The 26052-nt window shown below is 44.8% G+C and overlaps 1 protein-coding gene across 1 annotated transcript in view; it reads right to left on the minus strand.

The window, feature by feature from the left end:
* Positions 1–664: 664 nt before the first annotated feature.
* The window catches only part of PNOC (prepronociceptin), a 30683-nt gene continuing 5295 nt past the window's right edge, over positions 665–26052 (minus strand). Inside the window, exons 2-4 of the mRNA XM_057724720.1 lie at positions 20780–20928; positions 4162–4555; positions 665–810 (exon numbers count right to left, since the gene is read on the minus strand). Coding sequence (XP_057580703.1) covers positions 725–810; positions 4162–4555; positions 20780–20905 — 606 coding nt within the window. The 5' untranslated portion in view covers positions 20906–20928 and the 3' untranslated portion in view covers positions 665–724. The remainder of the gene's footprint in view (positions 811–4161; positions 4556–20779; positions 20929–26052) is intronic.

Below are 26052 nucleotides of genomic sequence, written 5' to 3' on the forward strand. Positions count from 1 at the left end.
CATTTTGGATTAGCTCATACTCCTGGATTTAAACATTTCTCTTTGTCTCTGTTTTTTTTCCCTTTTAATATTTATTTAGGGTCCTCCAAGTCTTAGTTGCCGCATGCGGGATCTTCATGGCAGCACGTGGACTCTTAATTGTGGCATGCATGTGGGATCTAGTTCCCTGAACAGGGATTGAACCCCAGCAGGGACTGAAACCGAACAGGGATTGAACCTGGGTGCCCTGACCTTTGGGGGCGAGAAGTCTTACCCACTGGACCACCAGGGAGGTCTCTCTTTGTCTCTGTTTTTATTCTCACTAAAGGGTCTTCAGGAATAAAAATGCTCACTTTTTAGGAAAAACAACAACAATAACAAAAAAAACCCCAGCGAACCAATTTATTAACCATTTGCTCAGTAGAAGTTTAATGGAGAAATATCTGTTTAAAACAGTCAAAAAGAACAGCTCTTTTACAAACAAGTTATGGCAGTGACAAGTCAAAACCCCAGGCTTGATTTCCTGTTCCTTGAACCCACCCCTAGAAGAGGGGAGAGGCGGGTAAGAAGGAAAGATGGGGCCGTTTAAATGTTAGCTGGAGGAATTACAAAAATACACTCTGATGTAGCAACTGGGTTGTCATGAAACATGCCATGGGGGGAAGAAGGCAGGAAGGAGGGGGGAGGGAAGGACAACCAGAGGGGGCTGGGCCCTGGGGGTGGAGGCCTGGAGCCAAGGCCTGCCTCAGTGCCTTGGGGAGGAAGGAATCCTGACTCCCAGCCGGCAGGTCTGGGGCTGGAGACATGCTGATTTGGGGATCACCCGGACACCTGGGGAGACAGAAATGATTACAATGGCAAATCCGACAGTTATTCTGACTCTTCAATTCTATTTTCCCTAGTGCCTGAGCAATAGAAACGAAGCAAAGAAAAGCTGTCATTCACATAATTAGCCCTGAAAGCAGCAAGAAGGGTTCCCTGACTCCTACACACCTGCTTTGCTGGCCCCTGGTCTAGTGGCAGGACCAACAGAATGAAGGGGAGGTCTGTGGGATGGGGTTTGCAAGGGGCGGGGCGAGCTGCCCAGAAGCATTTCTCTCATCCCTGGTGTTTGGAATCTGTGTAGTAATTCATTTCTTCAGGCTAAATAGAGCCCTCACTTATGGCTTTCTTTTATATTACGCGTGCTAACTTCACTAATTTCTCACCAGGAACGAATCTGCTCACTTTCCACTGTCTAGAAGGTCAAGGCCCAGGGTAGCAGAAGAGAGGAGGGAAGTATAGGGCCAGGGAAAAGGACGGCAGGTACCGGGACCAGTCCTGCACTTTTCTCAGGTCTATCTAGGACTGGTCCTGCACCCCAGTGTCCCTCCTTTCTAGAACACCATTATGTAATAGGGAAGAATCTTTTGTTTTCTATTACGTGTTAACTACTAAAGGGATGTTGCCTATAAGGTTAAACTATACATAAAGACCCATCTCTGGGAACCCTGCTTCCAAGGTAATGAGCATTAAGCTCACAGGAAACATCCTGACCACGGCCCCCTGTGAACAACTGTGGGGAGGAAGAAATTAACACACCCCCTACAGAGGCTGATGGGAACCAGGAAGGGTTTCACTTTACTCCCTCCCCTTTTAGTATAAAAGGAGCCTGAATTCTAACTCAGGCAAGATCTGGGGTCAGTTTGCTGGCTTCCCGAATGAAGTCATTATTCCTTGTCTCAACAACTCACCTCTCGATTTTCGGCCTGTCATGTGGCAAGCTGTACGAGCTTAGACTCAGTAACAATTGCACTTTCTGAATAAGGTTTGTTTTTGTTTTTGTTTTGGCCACACCAGGCAGCATGTGGGATCTTAGTTCCCCGACCAGGGATTGAACTCACATCCCCTGCCTTGGAAGGGTGGAGTCTTAACCACTGGGCTGCCAGGGAAGTCCCTGAATAAGGGTTCTTCATCCCATGTATTAGGTGGTACCGTTTCCTCCAGCCTTCTAAATATAGGTTGGTGTTGGATATCTCAGGAGGTCCAGAACAGCTCTGGCAACAGGAGTCCCCCAACCGTGGAGAAATCTCAAGCATGTGTGGGGCTGGTTGAGGTGTGTACAAGCAAATAAAGCCAGGCTTAAGGGACTCATAAATACACGTCCGCACTGGAACTCAGCAATCATGAATGTGCGGCAAAAAGAATGAGTGAGATGGTCGCAGGAGGAAAGCTGTCAATAATACCAAAATGAGCTGGTTAATATCTTCAGTGTTTCCATCAAGAACTTTACATCTTGAGCAAAGCTGCAGACAGAAGCTGGTTACCAGTTCTGTTTCAGGGCTGCTCAGTTGGAAACAATAGAAAACTAGAAAAACCAATTACCTTAATAGGGGCTCAAACAGTTTTTTTAAAAAAATAAACTGATTCCTGCTAATGTGACTGATTTTATATTGTCTTTAGGTAAAGAAAATGGTTGTAGTTCAGAGTTAGACATGTCGTCAGTGTTCCTTGAGGGTCCCTTTAAAGAAGAATATCTTTAAGGTTTGAAAGAATTCAATCCATGCTAGTTCTTAAAAATTTACTGTTACATCCTGTGGAGATATGGCTTAGGAGAAATAGAATGCTTGTTAAGGATCCAAGAATATGACTTCAAAAACAGTGCAGGTTAATTCAGGGCCTTCGGAGATTAGTCATTCTGCTAAAATAAACACGGCAGCCTTCGGCTCACAACTTAATACATATACCCGTATTTGGCAATGAATCTTTTGCAAACAAGCCAGCCTACCTGCAAAGGGCTACGTGGGCTGCCTCCCTAATGAAGTGTGAATGCCAAAGATTCACACGTGTATTAAAATACTTTGAAGGAAGATTATTAACAATCTGGCTACCTTTAGATATACAGGAAGCAAAATAAAACAGCACATGCAGACTTTTTTCTTTTATGCCTCTGAGTTAGGGAAAAGCCCCCACTTGGGTAATAATATCTGGGGAAATTTTCTGACCAACTGATTAGTTCTTTCTATTGGGGAAGTTTCTAGACTGTTTAAGGAGCGATATGAGATCCTGCAGATAATCATGTTCCCACACATATGCTTGATGGTTTGGATTTTCTTAGATTTTCAGAAAATTCCACTGTGCTAGTTCCCTATGCCACTCAAAGTTACATATAAATTAATGGGCTGAGGAAAGCTGAGTTTGTAATGACTGGGCATTAAATTAGCATCTCTGATGTTTATCATCTGATCTGCATTATAGGTACAGGTATAAACATCTGTGGGGGTTAGAACAGACCACAAAGGAGAGAGGAATAAGGGAAAGCAAACAAACACAAGACAAAAATGGCTCCTGAAAAGAGGCAAAAGGTGAGGAAAGATGATGATCCCTTAGTCCCTCTTCCAAAAGTGACTCAGGTAGTTTGGGCCAGATTCTCAAAGCCTTGTTCAGGTACCACTGGCTGCAGAGAATCAGCCCATCTCTGGCAAAGTGGTCGGATGGATGAGTGACGTATGGAAGAAAGAAAAGCAGAAAGTGTCCTGACCAGAACTGATCCTAACCAGAACTCTTTGACTGGGGGAGAGTGGGAAAGTTTAATGGTTTCCATGGAAGCCAGTCACCTTGAGATATAGCAGGGGAGGGGAAGGGACAACTAAGCCATCTTTGAAGGTGAAACAGCAACATCACAGCCACAGAAATCAGACTCTCTGCGAATGGCTAAGTGTAGGTCCAGCTCTCTGTTCTCAGAAATAAAGTCTCGGAGGAAAGGTGAGTGAGTGGTTTCTATGGCAACCAGAGAGGATGATAGGTCCACTTAACTGTCCCCATAGTAACTAAGCTCATGGAGAGCTATAGAGGAGTTAGTTATCTTAACACACTACTATTATCTCCATGGTAACCAGTCTCTTAACAGCAGTGGTCAGGGTCAGGAGTAATCCCAGGAAAATCTTTGCTCCCAGAGAAAAGGTGAGCAGGAGGCAGGGAGGTGGTTTACCTCCCAGACCTCCCAAGAGCTGAACCCCTGGAGGTGGTGTGGCATGTGTATATGTGTTTGGGGGCCAGTGGCCTTCCCCAGGCCTGGGAGGAAGGCTAAGACAGGGGGTAGAGGAGGTTTCTTCTTGCCCCCAGCTCATTCGGGCCCCACTCACTCATGGGTTGAAGTGGACGGTGCAGCTGGGAGGGGCTCCCCTTCCAATTACGCATTACCATTCTGGTGCAGGGTGCGCCTGCGCTGGCTGGACTGCATACTCAGGACCAGGTACTGCCTCATAAACTCACTGAACCGCTTCTGGTTGGCCAACTTCCGGGCCGACTTCCGGGCCCCGGTGAAGCCCCCGAACCTCTTCTGCAGCTGCTTCTGCTCCATCTCCCCCACCTCCTCCATGCCGGGCTCTGTCCCTTTCTGAGCTTGGAAGAGGCTCCTGACGCGGGGCATTCGCTTCAGATGCTGCATCTCAGAGGCTCTTGGCTGGTCAAGAGCAGCCGCCACGTGGTCTGGGTCAGCAGGACTGAGCTGCCAGTAGCCCCTGGCCATGACCTTGGTGCACGGAGTCCAGCGAGGGCCAGCAAAGACCTTCCCTTCACACTCGAGGATGCACACCTGCAAAGATGGAGGTGGGAGGAAGGAGAAAGACCAGGGATGTCTGTTGGTCCAAGGTAATGAGGAGATTAAGTTCCTCTATTGTCTATTTTGGTGTAAGTGCAAGTGCTTCCAAAGCATCTATTTATCAAGCACCATGCAGCAGTTTTACATGTAATTATTTAGGTTTCTAGAATTTTCTAGTTGGAAAGAAACAGAAAGCTATCTGGCCCAGCTCTGTCATTTCACAAACAAAGCAATCTGTGGCTCAGAGAGGTGAGGTTAACTCACCCCAGGTGACACAGCAAGTTAACAGAATGAATGCACCCAATCTGCACCAGTTATAGCCTTCGTTGGGTTTTTGGAGCCAAACACAACTCATCAGGGTCACCCATAAAGAATAATTTTATTCTTTTATCAGGCTTAGGAGAGGTCAGATTAGTTTAAGAAATTGGGGATGTTAAAGCATGTAGTCATGTAGTTAAATCTGCATGGTTATTGTAAGGTTGCCAGGTAAAGATCAACTTTGGTGTGATTCATTTTTCACACCACATACACTAGTCATCACTATCTGTGCATCAGCTGTAAGAAATTGGGATCAACAATACGCTAGTAAATAACGAAGAGATCACTGAAGAAATCAAAGAGGAAATCCAAAAATACCTAGAGACAAATGACAATGAAAACACAACGATCCAAAACCTATGGGATGCAGCAAAGGCAGTTCTAAGAGGGAAGTTTACAGCAATACAATCCTATCTCAAGAGACAAGAAAAATTCCAAATAAACAATCTAACCTTACACCTAAAGAAACTAGAGAAAGAAGAGCAAACAAAACCCAAAGTTAGTAGACGGAGAGAAATCATAAAGATCAGAGCAGAAATAAACGAAATAGAAACAAAGAAAACAATAGCAAAAATCAATTAAACTAAAATCTGGTTCTTTGAGAAGATAAATAAAATCGATAAACCTCTAGCAAGACTCATCAAGAAAAAGAGGGAGAGAAATCAATAAAATTAGAAAGGAAACAGGAGAAGTTACAATAGACGCCGCAGAAATAAAAAGCACCATAAGAGACTACTACAAGCAACTATATGCCAATAAAATGGACAACCTGGATGAAATGGACAGATCCTTAGAAAGGTATAACCTTCCAAGACAGAATCAGGAAGACAGAGAGAATACGAACTGACCAATCACAAGTAATGAAATTGAAACTGTGATTAAAAATCTCCCAACAAACAAAAGTCCAGGACCAGATGGATTCACAGGTGAATTTTATCAAACATTTAGAGAAGAGCTAACACCCATCCTTCTCAAATTCTTCCAAAAATTGCAGAGGAAGGAACACTCCCAAACTCATTTTATGAGGCCACCACCACCCTGATACCAAAACCAGACAAAGATACTACAAAAAAGAAAACTACAGACCAATATCACTGATGAATTTAGATGCAAAAATCCTCAACAAAATACTAGCCAACAGAATCCAACAACACATTAAAAGGATCATACACCATGATCAAGTGGGGTTTATCCCTGGAATGCAAGGATTCTTCAATATATGCAAATCAATCAATGTGATACACCATATTAATAAACTGAAGGATTAAAAACTACATGATCATCTCAATAGATGCAGAAAAAGCTTTCAACAAAATTCAACACCTATTTATGATAAAAACTCTCCAGAAGGTGGGCATAGAGGGAACCTACCTCAACATAATAAAGGCCATATATCACACACCCACAGCAAACATCATTCTCAATGGTGAAAAACTGCAAGCATTCCCTCTAAGATCAGGAACAAGACAAGGATGTCCACTCTCACCACTACTATTCAACTTAGTTTTGGAAGTCCTTGCCACAGCAATCAGAGAAGAAAAAGAAATCAAAGGAATCCAAATTGGAAAAGAAGAAGTAAAACTGTCACTGTTTGCAGATGACATGATATTATACATAGAAAATCCTAAAGATGCCACCAAAACTACTTGAGCTAATCAATGAATTTGGTAAAATTGCAGGATACAAAATTAACACACAGAAATCTCTTGCATTTCTATACACTAACAATGAAAGATCAGAAAGAGAAATTAAGGAAACAATCCCATTCACCATTGCAACAAAAAGAATAAAATACCTAGGAATAAACCTAACCAAGGAGGTAAAAGACCTGTACTCAGAAAACTATAAGACACTAATGAAAGAAATCAAAGACGATACAAACAGATGGAGGGACATACCATGTTCTTGGATTGGAAGAATCAACATTGTGAAAACGACTATACTACCCAAAGCAATTTACAGATTCAGTGCAATCCCCATCAAATTACCAATGGCATTTTTCACAGAACTAGAACAAGAAATTTTACGATTTGCATGGAAACACTAAAGACCCGAATAGCCAAAGCAATCTTGAGAAGGAAAGATGGAGTTGGTGGAATCAGGCTTCCTGACTTCAGGCTATACTACAAGGCAGCAGTGATCAAGACAGTATGGTACTGGCACAAAAACAGAAATATAGATCGATGGAACAGGATAGAAAGCCCAGAGATAAACTATGGTCAACTAATCTATGACAAAGGAGCCAAGGATATACAATGGAGAAAAGACAGCCTCTTCAATAAGTGGTGCTGGGAAAACTGGACAGCTACATGTAAAAGAATGAGATTAGAACACTCCCTAACACCATACACAAAAATAAACTCAAAATGGATAAAAGACCTAAATGTAAGGCCAGACACTATAAAACTCCTAGAGGAAAACATAGGAAGAACACTCTTCGACATAAATAACAGCAAGATCTTTTTTGATCCACCCCCTAGAGTAATGGAAATAAAAACAAAAATAAATAAGTGGGACCTAAGGAAACTTCAAAGCTTCTGCACAGCAAAGGAAACTATAAGCAAGACGAAAAGACAACCCTCAGAATGGGAGAAAATATTTGCAAACGAATCAACAAAGGACTAATCTCCAAAATATATAAACAGTTCATCCAGCTCAATATCAAAAAAACAAGCAACCCAATCAAAAAATGGGCAGAAGACCTAAATAGGCATTTCTCCAAAGAAGACATATGGATGGCCAAGAGGCACATGAAAAGCTGCTCAACATCACTAAGTATTAGAGAAATGCAAATCAAAACTACAATGGGGTATCACCTCACACCAGTCAGAATGGGCATCATCAGAAAATCTACAAACGGTAAATGCTGGAGACGGTATGGAGAAAAGGGAACCCTCTTGCACTGTTGGTGGGAATGTAAATTGATACAGCCACTATGGAGAACAATATGGAGGTTCCCTGAAAAACTAAAAAGAGAGTTACCATATGAGCCAGCAATCCCACTACTGGGCATATACCCAGAGAACACCATAATTCAAAAAGACACATGCACTTCAATGTTCATTGCAGCACTATTTACAATAGTCAGGACATGGAAGCAACCTAATTGTCCATCAACAGATGAATGGATAAAAAAGATGTGGTACATATATACAATGGAATATTACTCAGTTGTAAAAAGCAAGGAAACTGGGACATTTCTAGAGACATGGATGGACTTGGAGACTGTCATACAGAGTGAAGTGTCAGAAAGAGAAAAACAAATACCGTATATTAACACATATATGTGGAATATAGAAAAATGGTACAAATCAACCGGTTTGCAAGGCGGAAATAGAGACATAGATGTAGAGAACAAATATATGGACACCAAGTGGGGAAAGCTGGGAGAGTTGGTGGGGAATGAATTTGGAGACTGGGATACCAAATTGTATGCTCCAAGTATATGCAGTTTATTGTATGTTAACTGTATCTCAATAAAGGTTCTAAAAAAAAAAAGAAATTGTGATCAAATAAAGAACAGACTTCTGGTTGCTAAGGGGAGGAGGGAAGGACTGGGAATTTGGGGTTGGTAGATGCAAGCTATTACATATAGGATGGATGGACAACAAGGTCCTACTACATAGCACAGGGAACGATGTGCAATGTCCTTGGATAAACCATAATGGAAAAGAATATGATAAAAAACGTATGTGTATGTATAACTGAATCACTTTGCTGTACAGCAGAAATTAACACATTGTAAATAAACTGTACTTCAATTAAAGAAAAAAAAGAAAATGGGGGTCAAAACCCTTTGGGATATAGGCAGGTTGGGCAATCAGCGACCATCCGACACAATCCAGTAGACCTGCCAGCCCCCTAGGAACTCCTGCTGCTGCTCTGTCTCTCCAGGCGTCTCCCGCTACTCATCTAGACCACCAGCCTCACCATAAAGTTCCCCCACCCTACTGACTGGTCCCTCCCACGTTCCTGTCTGTGATTGAGTCTGCTGGAAGCCTCTGCCTCCAAGTTTTTTCCCTATTTGCTGTTTCGGCTTCACCTTGATTGTTCCTCTCTGTGTTTCTGGCCTTAGCCAGATGAAAACCACACATCAGCCTGACGTTGACACCATGGTCAGCAGGAAGCTGCAGAGCCCTTCGTCAGACTGCGGGGCCTTTGCCTGGCTTACAGGGCACCCGGAGTTACTGCTCTGCCTGGGCAGGTACGGGATGTGAGAGGATGTGTGTGCCCCATTGGCCCTCTTTGGGGAGCAGAAACACCAGTCAGGAGTCAGAGTGGCACAAATGCCTCTATGGGCAAAGTCTAATGATCTCTAACCAAGGAGTGAGATGTGCAGGCGGCTTAAATCACAGACCTCACAAGCTATTCCACCAAACCCGCAAAATGCTTCCTTCAATCTGACGTCTCCTGCAAGCCTTTGCCACCCCGACCCTGTCCCTCTCTTGTCACTGTCAAGCTCCTCCAAGATGTGGTCTTGTGCCCATGTCTCTATCTCAGCATCTTGCACTTTCTCCTCAACTCCTTGAAATCTGCTTCCCACCCTCACCCCACCTTGAGGGACCTCTAGCAACCTCAGTCACCAGATCCAATGGCCCTGCTTAGCCCTCCTTCTCCTTGACCTGCAGCGTTCGGTAACGGGGAGCACACCCTCTCGAAAATTCTCTTTCTGATACTGCTCTCACCTCTCCGACTGTTTGTGCTCCTTCCTCCTGTGTTCCTAAGATTCGGTCTTTAAACTTCTCATCTCTCTTTATAATCTGCCCCTTGGTGACTTTGTTCATTTCTCTGATTTTGGTCATCACTTCTTGCGGGGCATCCTGGGTCTCTATATCCAGCACCTGTTATCTCCTGAAGTCCAAACACTTCTCTGATCCCTGTCTTCTAGCTCCATCAAAGTGTTTGGCCAGCATATTAAGTGCAATTTGTTAAGAATAAAGCCCACCTTCTCTTCTACAGCAGAGGCTATCCATTGCCAATTCCGTATCCATCTCCCCTCTTCCTTACTGAGAGAACACTTGTTTTCTTCCTGAAGGCCGCATGTATGTTTCCCAACCTCCTCTGTAGCCAGACGTGGCTGATGACATATACATGGAAAGGACCAGGTGGAGCTTCCAGGAAAATAGGGAGCTGACTTATCTAGGAAGGACATCTTTTTCCCCTTCTTCCTCCCCTTCTTCCAGCCTCCTGCTTAGAATGTGGACACTCTGGCTGGTGCTCAGTAAGCCATCTCGAAACCTTGGGGAGATTCAGAGGGTGGAACCATCTGAGGGTGGCAGCCGTAGACAGGTGAAGCAGAAGGAGGAGTCTGGTGATGTGAGGGAGCTGCCATCCCAGCTGTTGACTGGCCAGCTCCCAACTTCTTTATAAGAAATCAGATCTCCATCTCTCTCTTTTTTTCTTTTGGCTGCACCACACAGCTGGTGGGATCTCAGTTCCCCGACCAGGGATTGAACACAGGCCGTGGAAGTGAAAGCCCGGACCACCAGGGAATTCCCAAATCTCCATCTTATTAAAGATGTTACTTTAGGGTTTCCCTGGTGGCGCAGTGGTTAAGAATACACCTGCCAATGCAGGGGACATGGGTTCGATCCCCGGTCCAGGAAGATCCCACTTGCCTCTAAACCACTAAGCCCGTGAGCCACGACTACTGAGCCTGCACTCTAGAGCCTGAGAGCCACAACTACTGAAGCCCATGCGCCTGGGGCGCATGCTCTCGAAGAGAAGCCACCACGATGAGAAGCCCTCACACCACAACAGAGTAGCCCTTGCTCGTCACAATTAGAGAAAGCCTGTGTGCAGCAACAAAGACCCAACACAGCCAAAAATAAAATAAATTAATTAAAAAAATTATCTCCAGCCTTTAAAAAAAAAAAAAGATGTTACTTTAGGTGTTTGTTACTAGCAGGTGAGTTTAATTCTTATCTTATACACTTTTTCTGCTCCAAGTCTGTACTTTCTTCTGTGTCTCTGTGTCTCTCTCTGAACGGCACCTTATTCCCCAGTTGACTCAGGTTTAGTACCCTGGGCATCTTTCCAATGTCTCCCTTCTCAGGACCCCATTCCTCCATCCCATCAGTATGTGAGTCTGCTGCCTCCTTTCCATCCCCTCTGCCTAAGTTCCTTTTGGGATGCAGTGGCTTCCTAACGGATCGCTCCATCTCTGATCTTTGCCTTGCCTTAATGCATTTTATATCCCTGGTGGAATAGTCTTCCTAAAGAATAGGTCTAAACACATCCTTACTTACCCACAACTGTCCAATATGTCTTTGTTTATAAAATATTGTAACTCCAAACTCCTGAGCAGAGCATTCAAGTCACTCCACCATCCCTTCCTCACCCATCTTTCAGTGTTTGTGTGTGTTTGTTTGTTTGTTTGTTTTGTGGCACCACGTGACATGTGGGATTTTAGTTCCCTGACCAGGGATTGAACCTGTGCCCCCTGCAGTGGAAGTGTGGAGTCTTAACCACTGTATCACCAGGGAAGTCCCTCGGTCTTGTTTCTGAGTCCTCCTCACAACAGCCCGTCAGGTCTATGGGGCTGCTCCTAGTGCCTCAAACACACAAGCTCCCCCGCCCTCCCCACATGCCTTTTCTCACTCTGTTCATTCTGATGGAATAACCTTCTTCCATCCACCCTTAGGGGCCAGCCAAGCTCCAGAGCTACCGCTCTGTGATACCTGCTTCTGGCTCCATGACCAGGATGATTCTCTCCTGCTTCTGTGCTCCCACAGATCTTTGTATTGCCCTTGTGGAAATTTGAATGCTTGCTATAATTGTAACGCCTTAGAAGGCAGAATATAAGTTAGGGACTACATCTCACTCATGGAGGAATCGTCTCCATCCAGCTAGTTGCAGCACCCGCTTCTGATGTAGTGCTTGTTACCCTGTTGTAGTTCTTTGCCTTGTCTGTCCCATTACACCAGGGTTCTTAACCTTTTTTCCGGTCATGGACTCTTTTGAGAATCTAATGATTCTCCATAAGGGATTCCCACCCTTTCACCATATAAATGCACATTCATGTCACATTTGCAATATAATTTTAGGGGTTCGTAAATCCTCTAAAACCTAGCCATGGACAGGCATCTGCGGACTCCAGGCTAAGGACCTCTTCACTTGGCTGTAAGCTGTGCTGTAGGGAGAACATGAACGCATTCCAGGCAGCTAATAGCTGGAATACAAAGTGAAATTCATTGTGAGGATGGGAAATGGAGAGAATCAAGAGGAGGAACAGGGGATCTGTAGCTGAGGTCACCTAATGGCCACACTGGGAGATGCCCGGACTCTTCTTGTGCATCAGCAAATCATTGCATAGAATCCTAAGGCAATGGGTCCAATGGGTCCAATGGGTCCTACACCTGGGTGTGAATCTGAATCATCTGCAGAACTTTTTAAAACACAGAATTTTACAACTCAGTTAAATCTCTGAGGAATAGAACCAGGGTTTAAAACTTATGTTTACAAAACTCAGGTAACTGATATTTGCCCAGGTTTGGAAACCGGCGATGTGGTCCATGTTTGCATGTTATGGTGAGGTTTAGTAATTGTTCAGTAACGGGTCCAAAACTACACAGTGAGATAACGGTAAAACCTGAACAGAACGCTAATGTTTCAAGTCCCAACCCAGGACACCTCCTACTCAGCGACCTCTCTGTGCTTGCAATATGAATTTGGTGGAAACTAATGGGAAGATAAGGATTCTATCAGACCAAAAGGTAAGGTTCTGATGGGGAAATTGCTCATTTTCTGCTGGACCAGAGAGAAGAAAGAGATGGTATCCAGTGGGAGTGTGGCTCTCACTCTCCTTCACTGGTAAGGTTTCCAAGGAGCACCTTTGCCCACCCCACCTGCTGGCCAGAGGTGGTGATGTTGGCCCCTCCGGATACATAAGACTGTTTCAAGCACGTCTTTTCCATTTAGAGTTTCCTCAGAGATGGTGGCAGCTCAGTGAGATACATAGAGAAATCAATTTTTCACACCCACAAACTCACTGGATAAGAAAGAATGATGGGCAAATTCCATAGATGGGGAGAGTGGACTTGCAGCTGCAGACCTGAGTGGTCTTTAAGAATCCATACTAGGGTGTGTTAGATTGCAAATTCTCAATCTACACCCCTGGAGATTCTGATACAGTAAACCAAGGGTGGGGCCCAGGAATTTGCATTTTCAAGCATCCCAGGCAATTCTGAGGCTGGATTACACTTTGAGAATCCCTCCTTTGGAACTGGCTCCCAGAAGGAAGAAGCCATCATGGAGCATGGTGGTCGGGGACTCCTTCAGAAAGTCAATTGGGTCTGTACTCAGCCTGCTCCTGAAACACTTGGAAGAAGACCAAGTAGGACCAATTTGTAGTTTGTTCTTTTAGATCATCATCCTATTGTGTTATTGCTTTATAGCAGTGGGTCTCAGTTGGGAGCAATTTTGCCCCCCAGGGGACATTTGGCAACGTCTGGAGACACTTTTGGTTGCCACACAGTGGGTGGGAGCGGGGAATGCTACTGCTATCCAGTGAATAGAGGCCAGCTGTTACTAAACACAACTTTGTGTGCCACGTGCACAGTGATGCCAAACAAACCGAAACATCAAAGTCTGGAGCAGAGAAAGGTTTATTGCGGGGCCAAGCAAGGAGAACAGGAGGTGCGTGTTCAAAAATCCTGAACTCCCTGATGGTTTTTGGGGAGAAGTTTTTAATAGGCAGAATTTGGGGTGAAGGCTGCAGGGTGTATGACTTTGTTCTGATTGGTAGGTGGTGAGGTAACAGGTACCCCAGGAATCTTGTGCTCAGCCACCTGGGTGGGGCCTTAGTTCCCTCAGAAGAACTCAAAGGTTTGTTATGTATATTCCTTGAGGAGGAACCAGGACTCTGCCCCAAGGCTGCACTGTGGTTTGACTGCTCCTCCCTAGTCTCCGCATCCCCTCCCTTCCCTGGTTAGCAATTGTTTGAACCTGCCCTTTGGAACTCAGGGATTGTTCTGGAGGCTAAATGAAGCCTATTTCCTACAAACTAGAAATAGGGGACACAGAAAAGGACTTGTACCCAAGAGGGCCCCACAGGGTCCTGCACCCTTGCACAGGGACACTGGCAAACACCCTGTAATGCATAGGACAACACCCCCCCGCCCCCCAAAATAATTATTCAGCCTAACATATCCACAGTGATGAGCCTGAGAAACCCTATTCAGCAGAGTCAAGGAGAAAGCAGGAAAGTATGTATAGCACTGGGAAAGCTGGTAGAAGTGAAAGGAAGGGGGCAGGAAGGAAGGGGGCAGGTCACAACTTCTAAAAGAATGACATAGCCCTACAGGATATGACACAAACTGGTTAGAAACAACTAGGTCCAAGATGGTGGAAGAGTAGACTTCCAGTGGACCTTGAGCCTCATTATATGCTAACTATAATACATTAGCATCTAAATGACACACTTACAGGTGCCATGACAGTTCTGAGGCTAACCAGGAAAGGTCAAAAAGTGGGTGGTGGCCCAATTCCTCGAAATCTCTACCCCTTCTCCAAAATAGTTGGAATAACCCTCCTACTCATTAGCCTATGTAATTACCCAGCCCACAAAAACTCACCACCCCATATTTCGGGGCCTCTCGGCTTCTGAGATGGCCCACACTCTGTCTGTGGAGTGTGTTTCTCCCAGGACCATTCTTGCCTTTTGAGATGAACTGTGTTCTGTCTATGGAATGTGTATCTCCTTAAATAAATCCACTTCTTACCTATCACTTTGCCTCTCGCTGAATTCCTTCTGTGATGAGACCTCAAGAAACTGAGCTTCAAATCCTGAGACCAGGTGTGTGATCTCAATTACAAGACAGTGGGTTCAAGTCCCAATCTGAGTTGTGCAGTTTCAGAGTTGTAGAACTGTAGAGCTGAGATGGACCTTTCAGCACACTCAGTCTAGTCCTCACAGACTAGGAGCTGCAAAGTGCTTGTTATATTGTTCTGCTGCTTCCATTCACAGGAATAGGTGGAAGTTGTTAAGCCTAGAGGCTATCAGATCTTCTGTGAGTTCCTGGGTTTCTAAGCCCAGATGGTAATTAGGCTGTGTGTCAATCAGAGAAAATGAAATTCTATGATCAAACCAGACGCATAGCCTGCACCGAGACTCAACATACTGTTAGATGAATTAGGTACTAACAAAATCATCTCAGTTCTTGATTTAGGAGAAGGTTTTGGGCAAAAATGAGGCATACAAATTCACAAAAGCATTTGTAGCACCAGATGGGCATGTGAGCTTAATGCCTAAACTCTCTGGTCTGAGGGACCCACCATCTTCTCTCCAGAGATGGGTTAATGGCCCGTTAAGTGAGCTGGACACATTTTCACAGCCCACACTGATGACATTGCTATATGAAAGCCACAGTGCGGACGAGCATCTGGGAAGTCCCAGATTAGTGCCAAATTGATCTGTAAAGCTGGGCTTGGGTGGAAACTGAGCAAAGGGCCATTTGGATGTCTGGGATCAAAGATTAGGGAAATGGGCCCACGAACCATTGGAAGAAAAAGAAGCAGCTCACTGAGATTGTCATGTTTCTACCACTAAGGAATCCAACCACTTCTGACCAAGAGACATGAGGGATATATTTGCTTCAGGAAGTTCTGCCAAAATATCTGAGGGCCAACACTAGCAGGCCAGTAGAGGAATAGCACAAAAGAAAAACATATTAGGAACTCCTGCAAGTTCAACTACTAAGAGTTTGCCTGTAATGAAGACAGAAAGTACTATCAGAAGATAGTTTCTTCTGTTAATAGAGTTGTAGAGATTTTAAATAAATTTCCCCAGACCTTTCTTGGGAGTTACCTTCTAATTTGTCTCTAGAACAACTCAGTGAATCTAGTTTTTTTCTTCTTAAGTTGATGGGGTGAGTGCCATTCACAATTAGCTGAAAGCCCAGGACATTGCAATGGTTTGGAGGTGTATGAATCATTTACCAACCAAAATGATAGTCTAACAAGAAACCAGCCATGTTTGGATCATCACCCTGGAGTGAGAAATTAAGAAATTATTGATGAACCCAAGGGTCCAGAGGGTCCTGGGAATAGCCCAGGATTACATCATTCGGTGGAGGGATTGGCGAGGTGACCCTTGCCTAGATATCTGAGTCTCCCCATCATTCACAGAGTAGACATACTCAAGGGTTGCAAGATCTGGAAATGAGACGCGGTTGCCTCAATTCTAGGCATCTCACAAAACTTTAAAAAATAGGTTAAAAGTGAATACAAGCTAGACCCGTGCTCCACAACAAGAGAAGCCACCGCAATGAGAAGCCCTTGCACCGCAATGAAGAATAGCCCCCACTCCACCACAACTAGAGAAAGCCCACATGCAGCAACGAAGACCCAAGGCAGCCAGTGAATAAATAAATAAATAAACTTCTGAGAATTTTTATCTAAACAAACCCCTGTGAGCCTGCACACGAAGCAGAAGATGGGAAACCCAAGCCAGGCTTCCTCACGGGCAAAAGAGATTTGGGACGGGGAATCTGTAGCAGGGAGAAGTGGGGGGAGGGGGTGCATCACGGCCTCTAAGCCAGAGCAGAACATGTTCAAGCTACGAGATCGGCCTGATCCAAAGAATCCCTGGTCAACACTTTCCCTTCACTAGGTGTGCGTGAGGAAGATGGGCCCCAAGGAGGAGAGGAAGCAAGGAAAGAAGATGCCGTAAGGACTACTTTAAGTTATAAAAACATGGACAGACTCAGCCGAAAATCATGTTCCCTTCCACGTATATCAATTGCTCTTTACAGTTTAAAAACTCTTCACATATATGACCTCATGGACAACATCAAGGTGGCCCAGACGCGTATTCTGGGAAGCAGTTCAAAGAAGATGGAAGACTGGGTCCAAACGTCTTTCAAGCTCCACGTCCTGCCCCCTGGAGAAAATTGCCATATTGCAGTGATTCTCAAATGTAGTAGCCAGCCCAGCAGTGGCAGCATCGTCTGGGTCCTGCTTAGGAATGTGAACTTTCAGGTCCCATGCAGACTAGTCAATCAAAACCTCTGAGGGCGGGCCCAGCAGTCTGTTTCATCAAGCCTTACAGGTCCCTCTGATGTATCAGTGGTGCAAGCATTAGGAGAGAGGTTAGACACGCAACTGGTGAAGATAGAAATGAATAACAGATACATCAGTGTACCTGTCAAGGAAGAATAGGATCCTATTCAGAAGGTTTAAACTTCACAAAGCATAGAGTACACTTGACATTCAAGATAGCTGAGTCATCTGCAAAGTCACGCAGCCCATTAAGAGTTTAAACTATTAGGAGTTTAAAAACACAAAATGAGAGAGTAGCATTGACATATATACACTACCAAATGTAAAATAGATAGCTAGTGGGAAGCCGCTGCGTAACACAGGGAGATCAACTCGATGAGATGATTGGTGATGACCTAGAGGGGTGGGGTAGGGAGGTTGGGAGGGAGGCCCGAGAGGGAGGGATATGAGGATATATGTATAAATATAGCTGAGTCACTTTGTTGGACAGCAGAAACCGGCACAACAGTGTAAAGCAATTATACTCCAATAAAGAGCTGGGGAAAAAGAAAGTGAATACAAGCTAGAAACCAAACACCCAGGCAGTCAGGTCCTCTGGGAGTCAGGCACTTGCAGGGATTATCCTTCACTGTGAGGCTAGAACTGGCTGTTTTCTAACAGTGTTATCTGGACCCCAGAGATTGAAGATGCTATGGAGAAATGGAAATAGGCTCCAAATTCTTTACTGGCTTTGAAAGACACCAGTGTAAAAACTCTGCAGCACCTGCACCTACCAGAAGACTAAAAGTCTTGCAGTTTTACAATTTCCATGGAACCTGTTTATTGAGTACTGCTCTGTGCCACACACTGCAACGTGCTGGGGATACCCTGAAAAATCGGCAAAGAAAGCTCATACCTGGTGATGAGAAGTAAACTAGCCAATGCAGGTAACTGTCAGAGAACAAAGGAGCGAGGGGGTGGCTCAACTGGGGCCAGGTGGAAAATCAGCAGAGCATTCTCCCCTAAGAGGCGAAACTTAATCTGGGTTTTGAAGATTGAGTAGGATTTATTGACTGGGGGAGGAGGGAGATGCATGAGCAAGATGGCGGGACAGGTTCTTCCAGCTGTGGGAAGGGAAGGGAAGCCTGGACTTCCCAGGAACTACGGAAAGTGATAGAAGCCCAGCAGAGAAGAGGTAAGGAGTGTATCCTTGGGAGTTACCTGCTGCCTGGGGAGAGCAGAAGGCCTGGAAAGTGGAGGCAGCATCTCAGAAGGAGGTAAGAAGCAGGGAATCTTGGCGATTGCTTATGTTTAGTGGGTGGGAAGAGGAACAGGACCTCAACAGGAGGCAGAAAAGGAAGAGTCAGAGTGGGGAAGAGAGCTGGGTTCACCCAGAGAGGATGAGGAGACAAAGCCTGAACATCGGCCAGGGGTTCTGTGGTCAGGAGCTGCTGGTGATTTCCGGGAGCAGTTAGGAGTGAGGCAGAGGCAAGGGGCTCAAAGTCACAGGTGTAGATACTCGTTCAAAAATATGACAATGGAGGGAAGGAAAGAACCAGTAGGAGTGGGGAGAAAGAGGGAAAATTCCCAGCAGGAAAGTCAATGGTACAAAGGAAGAAGGAAGAAGAAAGGGCAGGAAGACAGATCCTGAGATGGCAATAAGGAGTCTGGAGGGAATCCGCCCCTGGTGGCCTCTGTTATCTCAGAACAGGGACCCAAGGTCAAGATGTTCCGGGGCTGGGAGCATCACAGTGCTTCACAGTCCGGTGGGATGTTTCTTACAAACAAATCACCTAAGTCCATGAACGCTTTACTTTGTAAAAAGTAAATTAGAGCAGACTTAGGGTTATCCTTACAGTTGAGCGTCTAACACGTTTTTCTATTATGAAATACACATACCATCAAATTTACTACTTGAACCATTTTTAAGTGTACAGCTCAGTGGTATTAAGTACATTCACATTGCTGTGCTACCATCACCTCCTCCCCACCCCTCAATCTCTAGAACTTTTTCATTTTCCCAAACTGAAACTTTGTACCCATTAAACACTAACTCCCCTTTCCCTCTTTCCCCAGCCCTTGGCAACCCCCCATTCTACTTCCTGTCTCTGTGAATCTGGCTCCTCCAGGAACCTCAGGTAAGTGGGATCATACAGCGTTTGTCCTTTTGTGACTGGCTTATCTCACTTAGCATATGTCTTCAGGGCTCATCCGTGCTGTAGCATGTCACAATTCCCTTCCTTTTTAAAGCTGAATAATATTCCATTGAATGCATAGATTATATTTTCTTTATCCACTCATCTCTCAATGGTCAGGTGAGTCATTTCCACCTTTTGATTGCTGTGAGCAACGCTGATATGAATGCGGGTGTACAAATATCTGTTTGAGTCCTAATGCTTTTCTGAGTGGGAGATGAAGGGTTGCAGTTAAAGCTTGTGATTCAGGAATTGTGCACAACTTTCAGTCTTGTCTAGGCTGCAACCTCAGAGCCTTACCAGTATGGCGATTATGAGATTAGTGGTTAATCAACTCCTTCACTGGTTTACATGTGAACTAGTAAACTCTGTTTACTAAGACCAAGGGAAAGCGTTTTGTTTTGGGTGAATTTTTAAGCCTCTCTGGGCTGCACGGAAAAGGCATGTGGGTCTTCTGTGTTCTAGCCAAACCCAGCTTTTCTCAGTTCATTAAATGCCACTCCCCTCCCCCAAAAGGCATTTGCACATGTGCCTCCCACCCCCACCCCACGCCACCCTCCATTCCCCGGGCACCTGGGGCTCGCTCCCTTTCTCTTCACTCCCAATTATCTTTCAGTCTCCTTAGAGGTTTAGTTCCTCCAAAAAACACCCCCTGCGCCTGTAGACTAGGTTGGGGTCTACTGTTCTTGCTTTCCCAGTGCTCAGTGTAATTACCGAGTGTAATCTCATGGAGGGATTGTGCGTTCTTCTCTCCCACCAGTTGCAAATGCCATCCATCTGCTCATCTCGGGGCCCTTGGCCTAGCCCAGTGCTCAGCACGCAGCAGGTGCTCGGAAAACCCACGGTGGCTGAATGCGGAGGACGGGTGAACTTTGAGTGGGCTCCCTGGTGATGCGCCTCATGATCTGGTGGTTCTTACAGTTCAGAAAACAGACTTGAAAACCACTGAACTAGCACAGGAGGAGCATGGCGTGTGGGTGGGTCGGGGCTTCGTCTGCTGGCTCTAGTATGTTATCCCGACGTGAGTACTTGGTTTCTATATTTGTACAGTTGCCTTAAGGAGCAGTAGGCAAAAGGTTGTGCTTAAAGGTTGAGGAATTTCAAACATGGCATCTTTTGAAAGGAGTTTACTTGACTCCAAAGGAAAAGTAGTTGAGTTATATTGGATTTAATAGGAGAGGAATAACTATTTAAAATGTAATGAAAGCAGTTGAGAAAGTAGGTTATTAATTTAGTGCTCAAAGCAAAATTTAAAATACGGGAGACTATTTAGGTGTTCATTGTAGAATTGTCTGTAATATCAAAACTAGAGGGCAACGTACATGTTCAACAGGAGGGGATTGGTTTAGCAAAGTATACTGTGTTCATGGGAAGAAGTAACTTAATGTTAATAACAGGCGAAAACTATCCTGGTGTAATAAAGCAAGTGACAAAACTAGGATTCTTTCTCTGGTTGGTGGGATGAAAGGTGATTTTAATTTTCCTTTTTTATACTTCTCAGAATTTCCCAAGTTCTCCAGAGTGAGTGTGCATTATTTTGATAATGGGAACAAAATGGCAGCACGGGTGGGTCTTTATTTGAATGTGGTAAAGTGGAAAGATGACAGGGTTTGCTTTCAGAAGATGCTTGAGAGTCCACATCTATTTCCTACGGACCATTTGACACGAGAGGAGTCACGTGACCTGGGGTGGGTAGGGAGAGGAAGACGGCAGCTCCTGGACCTACCTCAAGGTTGAAGCTATCAAGAGCCGGACGGAGCTTCTCTCTGCAGGCCAGACAGTCCTTCTGACAGCTGCTGGACACGCTGGAGAAGAGGCTGAGCAGTAGGAGGTCACAGAACAGGATTTTCATGGTGCAGGAGCCAGAAGAGGATGCTAAAACACAAGTGAGGGCGGGTGGCAATTAGCACAGCCCTTCTGTGGGGGCCTGTAGGGCTGGAGACCCTCACACAGGGAATGCAGGAAAGTCACTCTTCTGAGGGGAGAGCACAGCTGGTCCGAGATTCCATCTCCCAGGAGGAAGTGGACTGTTGAGGGCAAAGGTAGCCTCAGCCTGTCTGCCAGGCGTAATGTTCACACAGGGGCTAGTGTCTGGGCTCCTGGGGGGAGCACCCCGCAATTCCTGCCACCCAGCTGGCCTCCACGTGCATGAGCACTTCCAGGGAGCTAAAGGCCTCACTTTGCAACTTACCAGTGTGTGGCCTTAACCTCTCCCAGCCTCAGTTTTCATAGCTCTAAAAGGGGAATAGTGGTATCCGCCTGTTCCAGGGCTGTTGCAAAGATGAGGTCTGTAAGGGACGTTTTGCAAAGTGTGGTTATAAGTGAGATGTGTAAAATAGGAGATGTGTGAATGACTCATTCTCCCCAGCCTCTCCTGCCTCAGCCAGGAATGCCCCGAGGCTGAGAATTTGCTCTTCCGGGAAGCTTCTGCTAGGTTGCTTGTCCATTTATCTTGCAAGACAGGAGGCAGCTTGCTGAGCACAGAGCTAATATGTTCACCTTGCTAATGCATGCAAAGCACAGGACCAGGCACAGGGAGTTATTGAAAAACGAACAAAGAGACTATTCTAAGGTAATAGTTCCAATGATTATTAATTAGGTCAGTCATTTACATTCTTTATGTAGGATTGCCTCAAAGATGTAATTTTTCCTGTTTCCCTTTAAAATTATCCTGTGATCAGGTCTTCTGAATCAGAAAGCTATTTTCTTGGACTGTATCACCTTGGGTCCCTGTAGAACCATCTTTATTGGGAGGATTAAATGGAAAGGGGAACAACGGAACTTTCTGGAAATGTGAATGTTCTTGATTGATGTGTAGGTCACAGGGAGTGTATACATTTGCCAAAACCCCACTGAATTGTACATTTAAATTCTGTGCATTTCACTGTAGGTAAATTTGACCTTAATAAGAGTTCAGCATAGAAAAACAAAAATATTTGCCTTCATTGCTTTTTCATCAGACTGTACTGAGAAAACGTATCCGCCTTGCTATTCAAATGCAGTCTGCAGACCAGCAGCATCCCCTGGGATCTTGTAAGAAATGCAGAATTTCAGGCCCTACCCCAGAGTCACTGAATCTGCCTCGGCCTTTTTAGCAAGAGTTTCAGGGGATTTGTACATATGCTAAAGTTTGAGAGGCAATGGTAGAAGATGGATGTGAAATGGAGCATGTCAGTGGGAGAAGGAGGGGTATCCATGGCCAGTGGCCATGTTGGGAGACCACCCCAGCTCTTCTTGGGCGACATCCAAACATCTCATACCAAGAGGATATAGAATGAGAGATGCTCAATCACTGTTTGTTAGGTCAATGAGGTGACCTTCGAGATGGGTTCTGAATAATGAATAAGAGTCTGCCAAGAGGACAGAGAAGAGGGGATTTGAGAGACCCAGGGAATGCCTTTTTAAAGGCATAGAAGAATTGGGACCACAGCCTGCAAGGGGATGAGCAGGTGGCTGCACTGGGGCCCCCTCCCTAAAGGAAGCACCTGCTGAGAGAGAGGCTCCGTCCAGATGCAACAGGGTCATGTTGGCCATCCTAAAGGGTTCGACCTCTGCCCTACAGACTGGGGATGTCTGGGGTTAATGAATGATGAACTTGAACATCTATTCAAATGAATACGTCTCAGAAGCATTTGTCTCTGTATCCCGAGGGCTAGTGCCTTGAGATTTATTGCCTTGGTTGTTGTGATCGCCCTCTAATTAGTCCGCCTAGAGATCCTCCTCCCACCAAGCCATCTCCACATCTGATGATGTCACTCAAAATAATTCTGTAACCCACAGTGGGACTCGGCACTGCTCCTGCCCAGCTCTCTGGCTTCAGCTCCTGTCACTCACCCTTGAGTCTCCTCCAGTCCTAGTGAATCACACATAATTCCCAATACTATCAGGTCCTTAACGCCTCTGCACCTTGGCCCTTGCTCTTCCCTCTGCCCAGAATAACCCTCCTCCAGCTCCTACTTCATACACGCCTGAGGAATTATCCCCTCTGGGAGGCCCTGCCCAAGCCCCGGTCTGAGTTAGCTGAGTCGCCTCTGCTTCTGTGCGTTGCAAAGCAGCACATCACAGCGGGAAGCAAGCGGGCCCCGGGGGCCTGTCAAACAGGCACAACAGTGTTGCTGAGATGCGTGTTTTCTCATGTGCTCCTCACTACAGATGTGGGTTCAGATCCCACATCCGCAACTCAGCCTCTCAGGTTCTCATCTGTAAAACTGGGACAATAATAGTACCTATCTCATAGGACGATTAATGGGTTGATGTTTTTAAGCAGTTAAAATAGCACCTGGCACAGAACAAGCACAACGTAAAAGCTTGTCAAAGGGCAAGTCGAGGACATAGCCTTCACTCTGTAGTATTATCACTGTTTATCACAAGACACAGCACTCTACATGGTAAGCTTGGACGTATGTGTCTGTTTCTCCCAGTGGGCTGTGACTTCCTGAAGGGCAGAGATCATGTGCTATGGTTCTATGAATTTCCAGCACCCAGCACAGGGCCAGGCACTTAGGAAGTGCTCAAGAAAGTCTGATAGATGACAGTGGAGTATCTCAGGAGCCTTCTCCTTCACAAATGAGAGTTGGGGAGTGTCTAGGAGCACTGGCCCCCTTGGGGGCCCAGGATGCTCACGGCACAGGAGCCACTTCAGGACCTGTGTCACTGACAGAGGGTCTAGTAGCTAATTGTTCAGCTCGAGGTGGGAGGGGTAGGAACGAGTTTTTCTCCAGAGCAAGGCAAGATGCCATCCTAAGCTGGAACCCCATGCAAGTTCTGGAATAAGACTAGTCGCCAGTGGCCGGGAGGCATGATTGGAATGGTTAGCCATGTGCTAAGTTTGCACTCGTGCAACAACGTGTTGGTAGACAAGCTAGGGAAACTCATCACCACTTACAGGCTCTTGTGAAGAGAACACGTATCTTGAGTTCCAAACAGCCACCGTATAGGCAAAGGTCTTAAACTGGGGACTGCTTGGATATGTCTTTTGTTTGACTTGGTAGTTGCTTTTATGTTTCTTCTTCTATTCAATTTTGTTCTAGGTGGGAGACAGTTGTGTAGAATTTGTCCAGCATGCTATACTCTCTATGGCCACATGATGGCAGTGTCTGTACGTCACAGAAGACCGGGAAAGGCAGGGAGAAAAGGGACTGTTTCCTTTCCTTCCTAATACAAAATTGCAACACATAATGTTTGCATAGGCTGAGCTGATAAATTGTGACAGATGTTAATGAAATGCTCTCCGGCTGAGGTTTTTCATGAACTTCATTAACTGTGGCAACTTGCACATTCAGGAAATGTTTGATGGAGTGACTGCTACTCATTATCTCAAATTCTGGGTAAATGGGTTTTTAGGATAAGGGGAGGAAAGAAGGTGAGCTCCTGGGACACTGAGCATGTGTTCCATTTGATACCTTTCCTGCATGTAAAATGTAGGACTTATTGGTTTGGCACTTGGGGAAACCTTATCATATCTCTTTGGCATTAGCCGTGCTGGTCCATGGTATACCTACCTCTCTTCCCATCTCTGACCTCCCTATCCCTCTACGTCCCACCCTGTGCTTTTATTTATTGTAAATTTTAAAATTTAAAATTGTATTTTTTTCAGAAAGAAGAAAATCATTTTTATTCAGCCAGTTTGCTAATTCCATTCCCCAAGGCTAATCAAGGCATGTGATTAATAATAGTTCCTTAAAATTGCATCGTGGGAAGTGTTTTCACTTAGGTTTAATGAAAAACACTCGGAAGTAATTGAGTGCTGGGGCGGTGTGGTTGGTTATTATGACTTAGCATGAGTTTAAAGACTAGTTGATGCTGAAGGCTAAAGTTTTTATTTCTTTTTAGTAACAATGTTCCACCCACACTGAAGCAGAAAGATTGACCAATGTCAATCTCAGGAAGCCAGAGATTTCTACCCTTCACTTTTAACAAGTGGCTGCACCTAGTAATTAAAAACCAGTCATTATTCAAACGCTATTCATTCTCCTCTGCAATTCAAAAAATCCTTAAAATGGGAATTACCACACCGTCCAAATCACAGGTGGTTTCTGATATTTAAATGAGATTAATATAAATAAAGTTCAAAATATGTATAATAATCCTTATAAAGGGGACAATACTTTGTCCTTTTTGGTATTCCTCACAACCCTTGAACAATTGTGTTCTAGGTTAAGACTTTAAACTTTCTTGAAAACTCAATAGTTTTTCATTTTTGAGAAGTCTTGACAACATGTGTGCTTTCTTTGTAGTTCTGTATATCAGTTAATGCCAAGTAAAATGAAAGTGAGTAATTAGTTAATTCCTGGGTTATATTTATGTTTGATATTTGCACTTCGTGTGACTTTGGGCAAATTGTTTCACCTCTGATAGTCTCAGTCTTCTCGCCTGCAAAATGGGGGTAACAACAATTTTTGTTGTTGTTGTTTTAAATTGTACAATAGAGACCATCAGTAAATAAAACTTCCCTAAGTGCATTTGAATTTTACGTGGCTTATAGTCGAACCAAACTCAGCTAACACTTCCGTGTTGGGGATGCTATGCGTCTGGACATCTTGTATTGAGTAAAGAAATGTTTAATTACCTTTCATTTCAGTAATAATACCTCATAAATTTAATCATGCCTCATTCTTTATGAAGATAAAATACCACTGTGTTTAGTTTAATCTATTTGTAATCTTGCTTCCAAGGGCAATATAATTAGTTGCTTATCTGTTTGGAGGATTACTTATGTATGAAGCGTTAGTTGAAACTAAAAGTTAATTGAGTTTTGTCTTATGACCTATGAGAAAGCTTGTAATTTTAGTGCTTTTAGTGGAGAAGGGAGGAGGGATCAACCTTTCTACTAGAGGCATGTCTGTCCCCATCCTTCTCATCAACCATATGTATAAATACTGTTCTTGCAGGTTACAAAAGAGTTTTTTGTTTTTGTTTTTTGGCTGTATTGGGTCTTTGTTACTGCAGGCAGGCTTTCTCTAGTTGCAGCAAGCTGGGCCTACTCTTTGTTGTGGTGCG

Source organism: Hippopotamus amphibius, chromosome 2, assembly GCF_030028045.1.
Source record: "Hippopotamus amphibius kiboko isolate mHipAmp2 chromosome 2, mHipAmp2.hap2, whole genome shotgun sequence".
Classification (NCBI taxonomy): Eukaryota; Metazoa; Chordata; class Mammalia; order Artiodactyla; family Hippopotamidae; genus Hippopotamus; species Hippopotamus amphibius.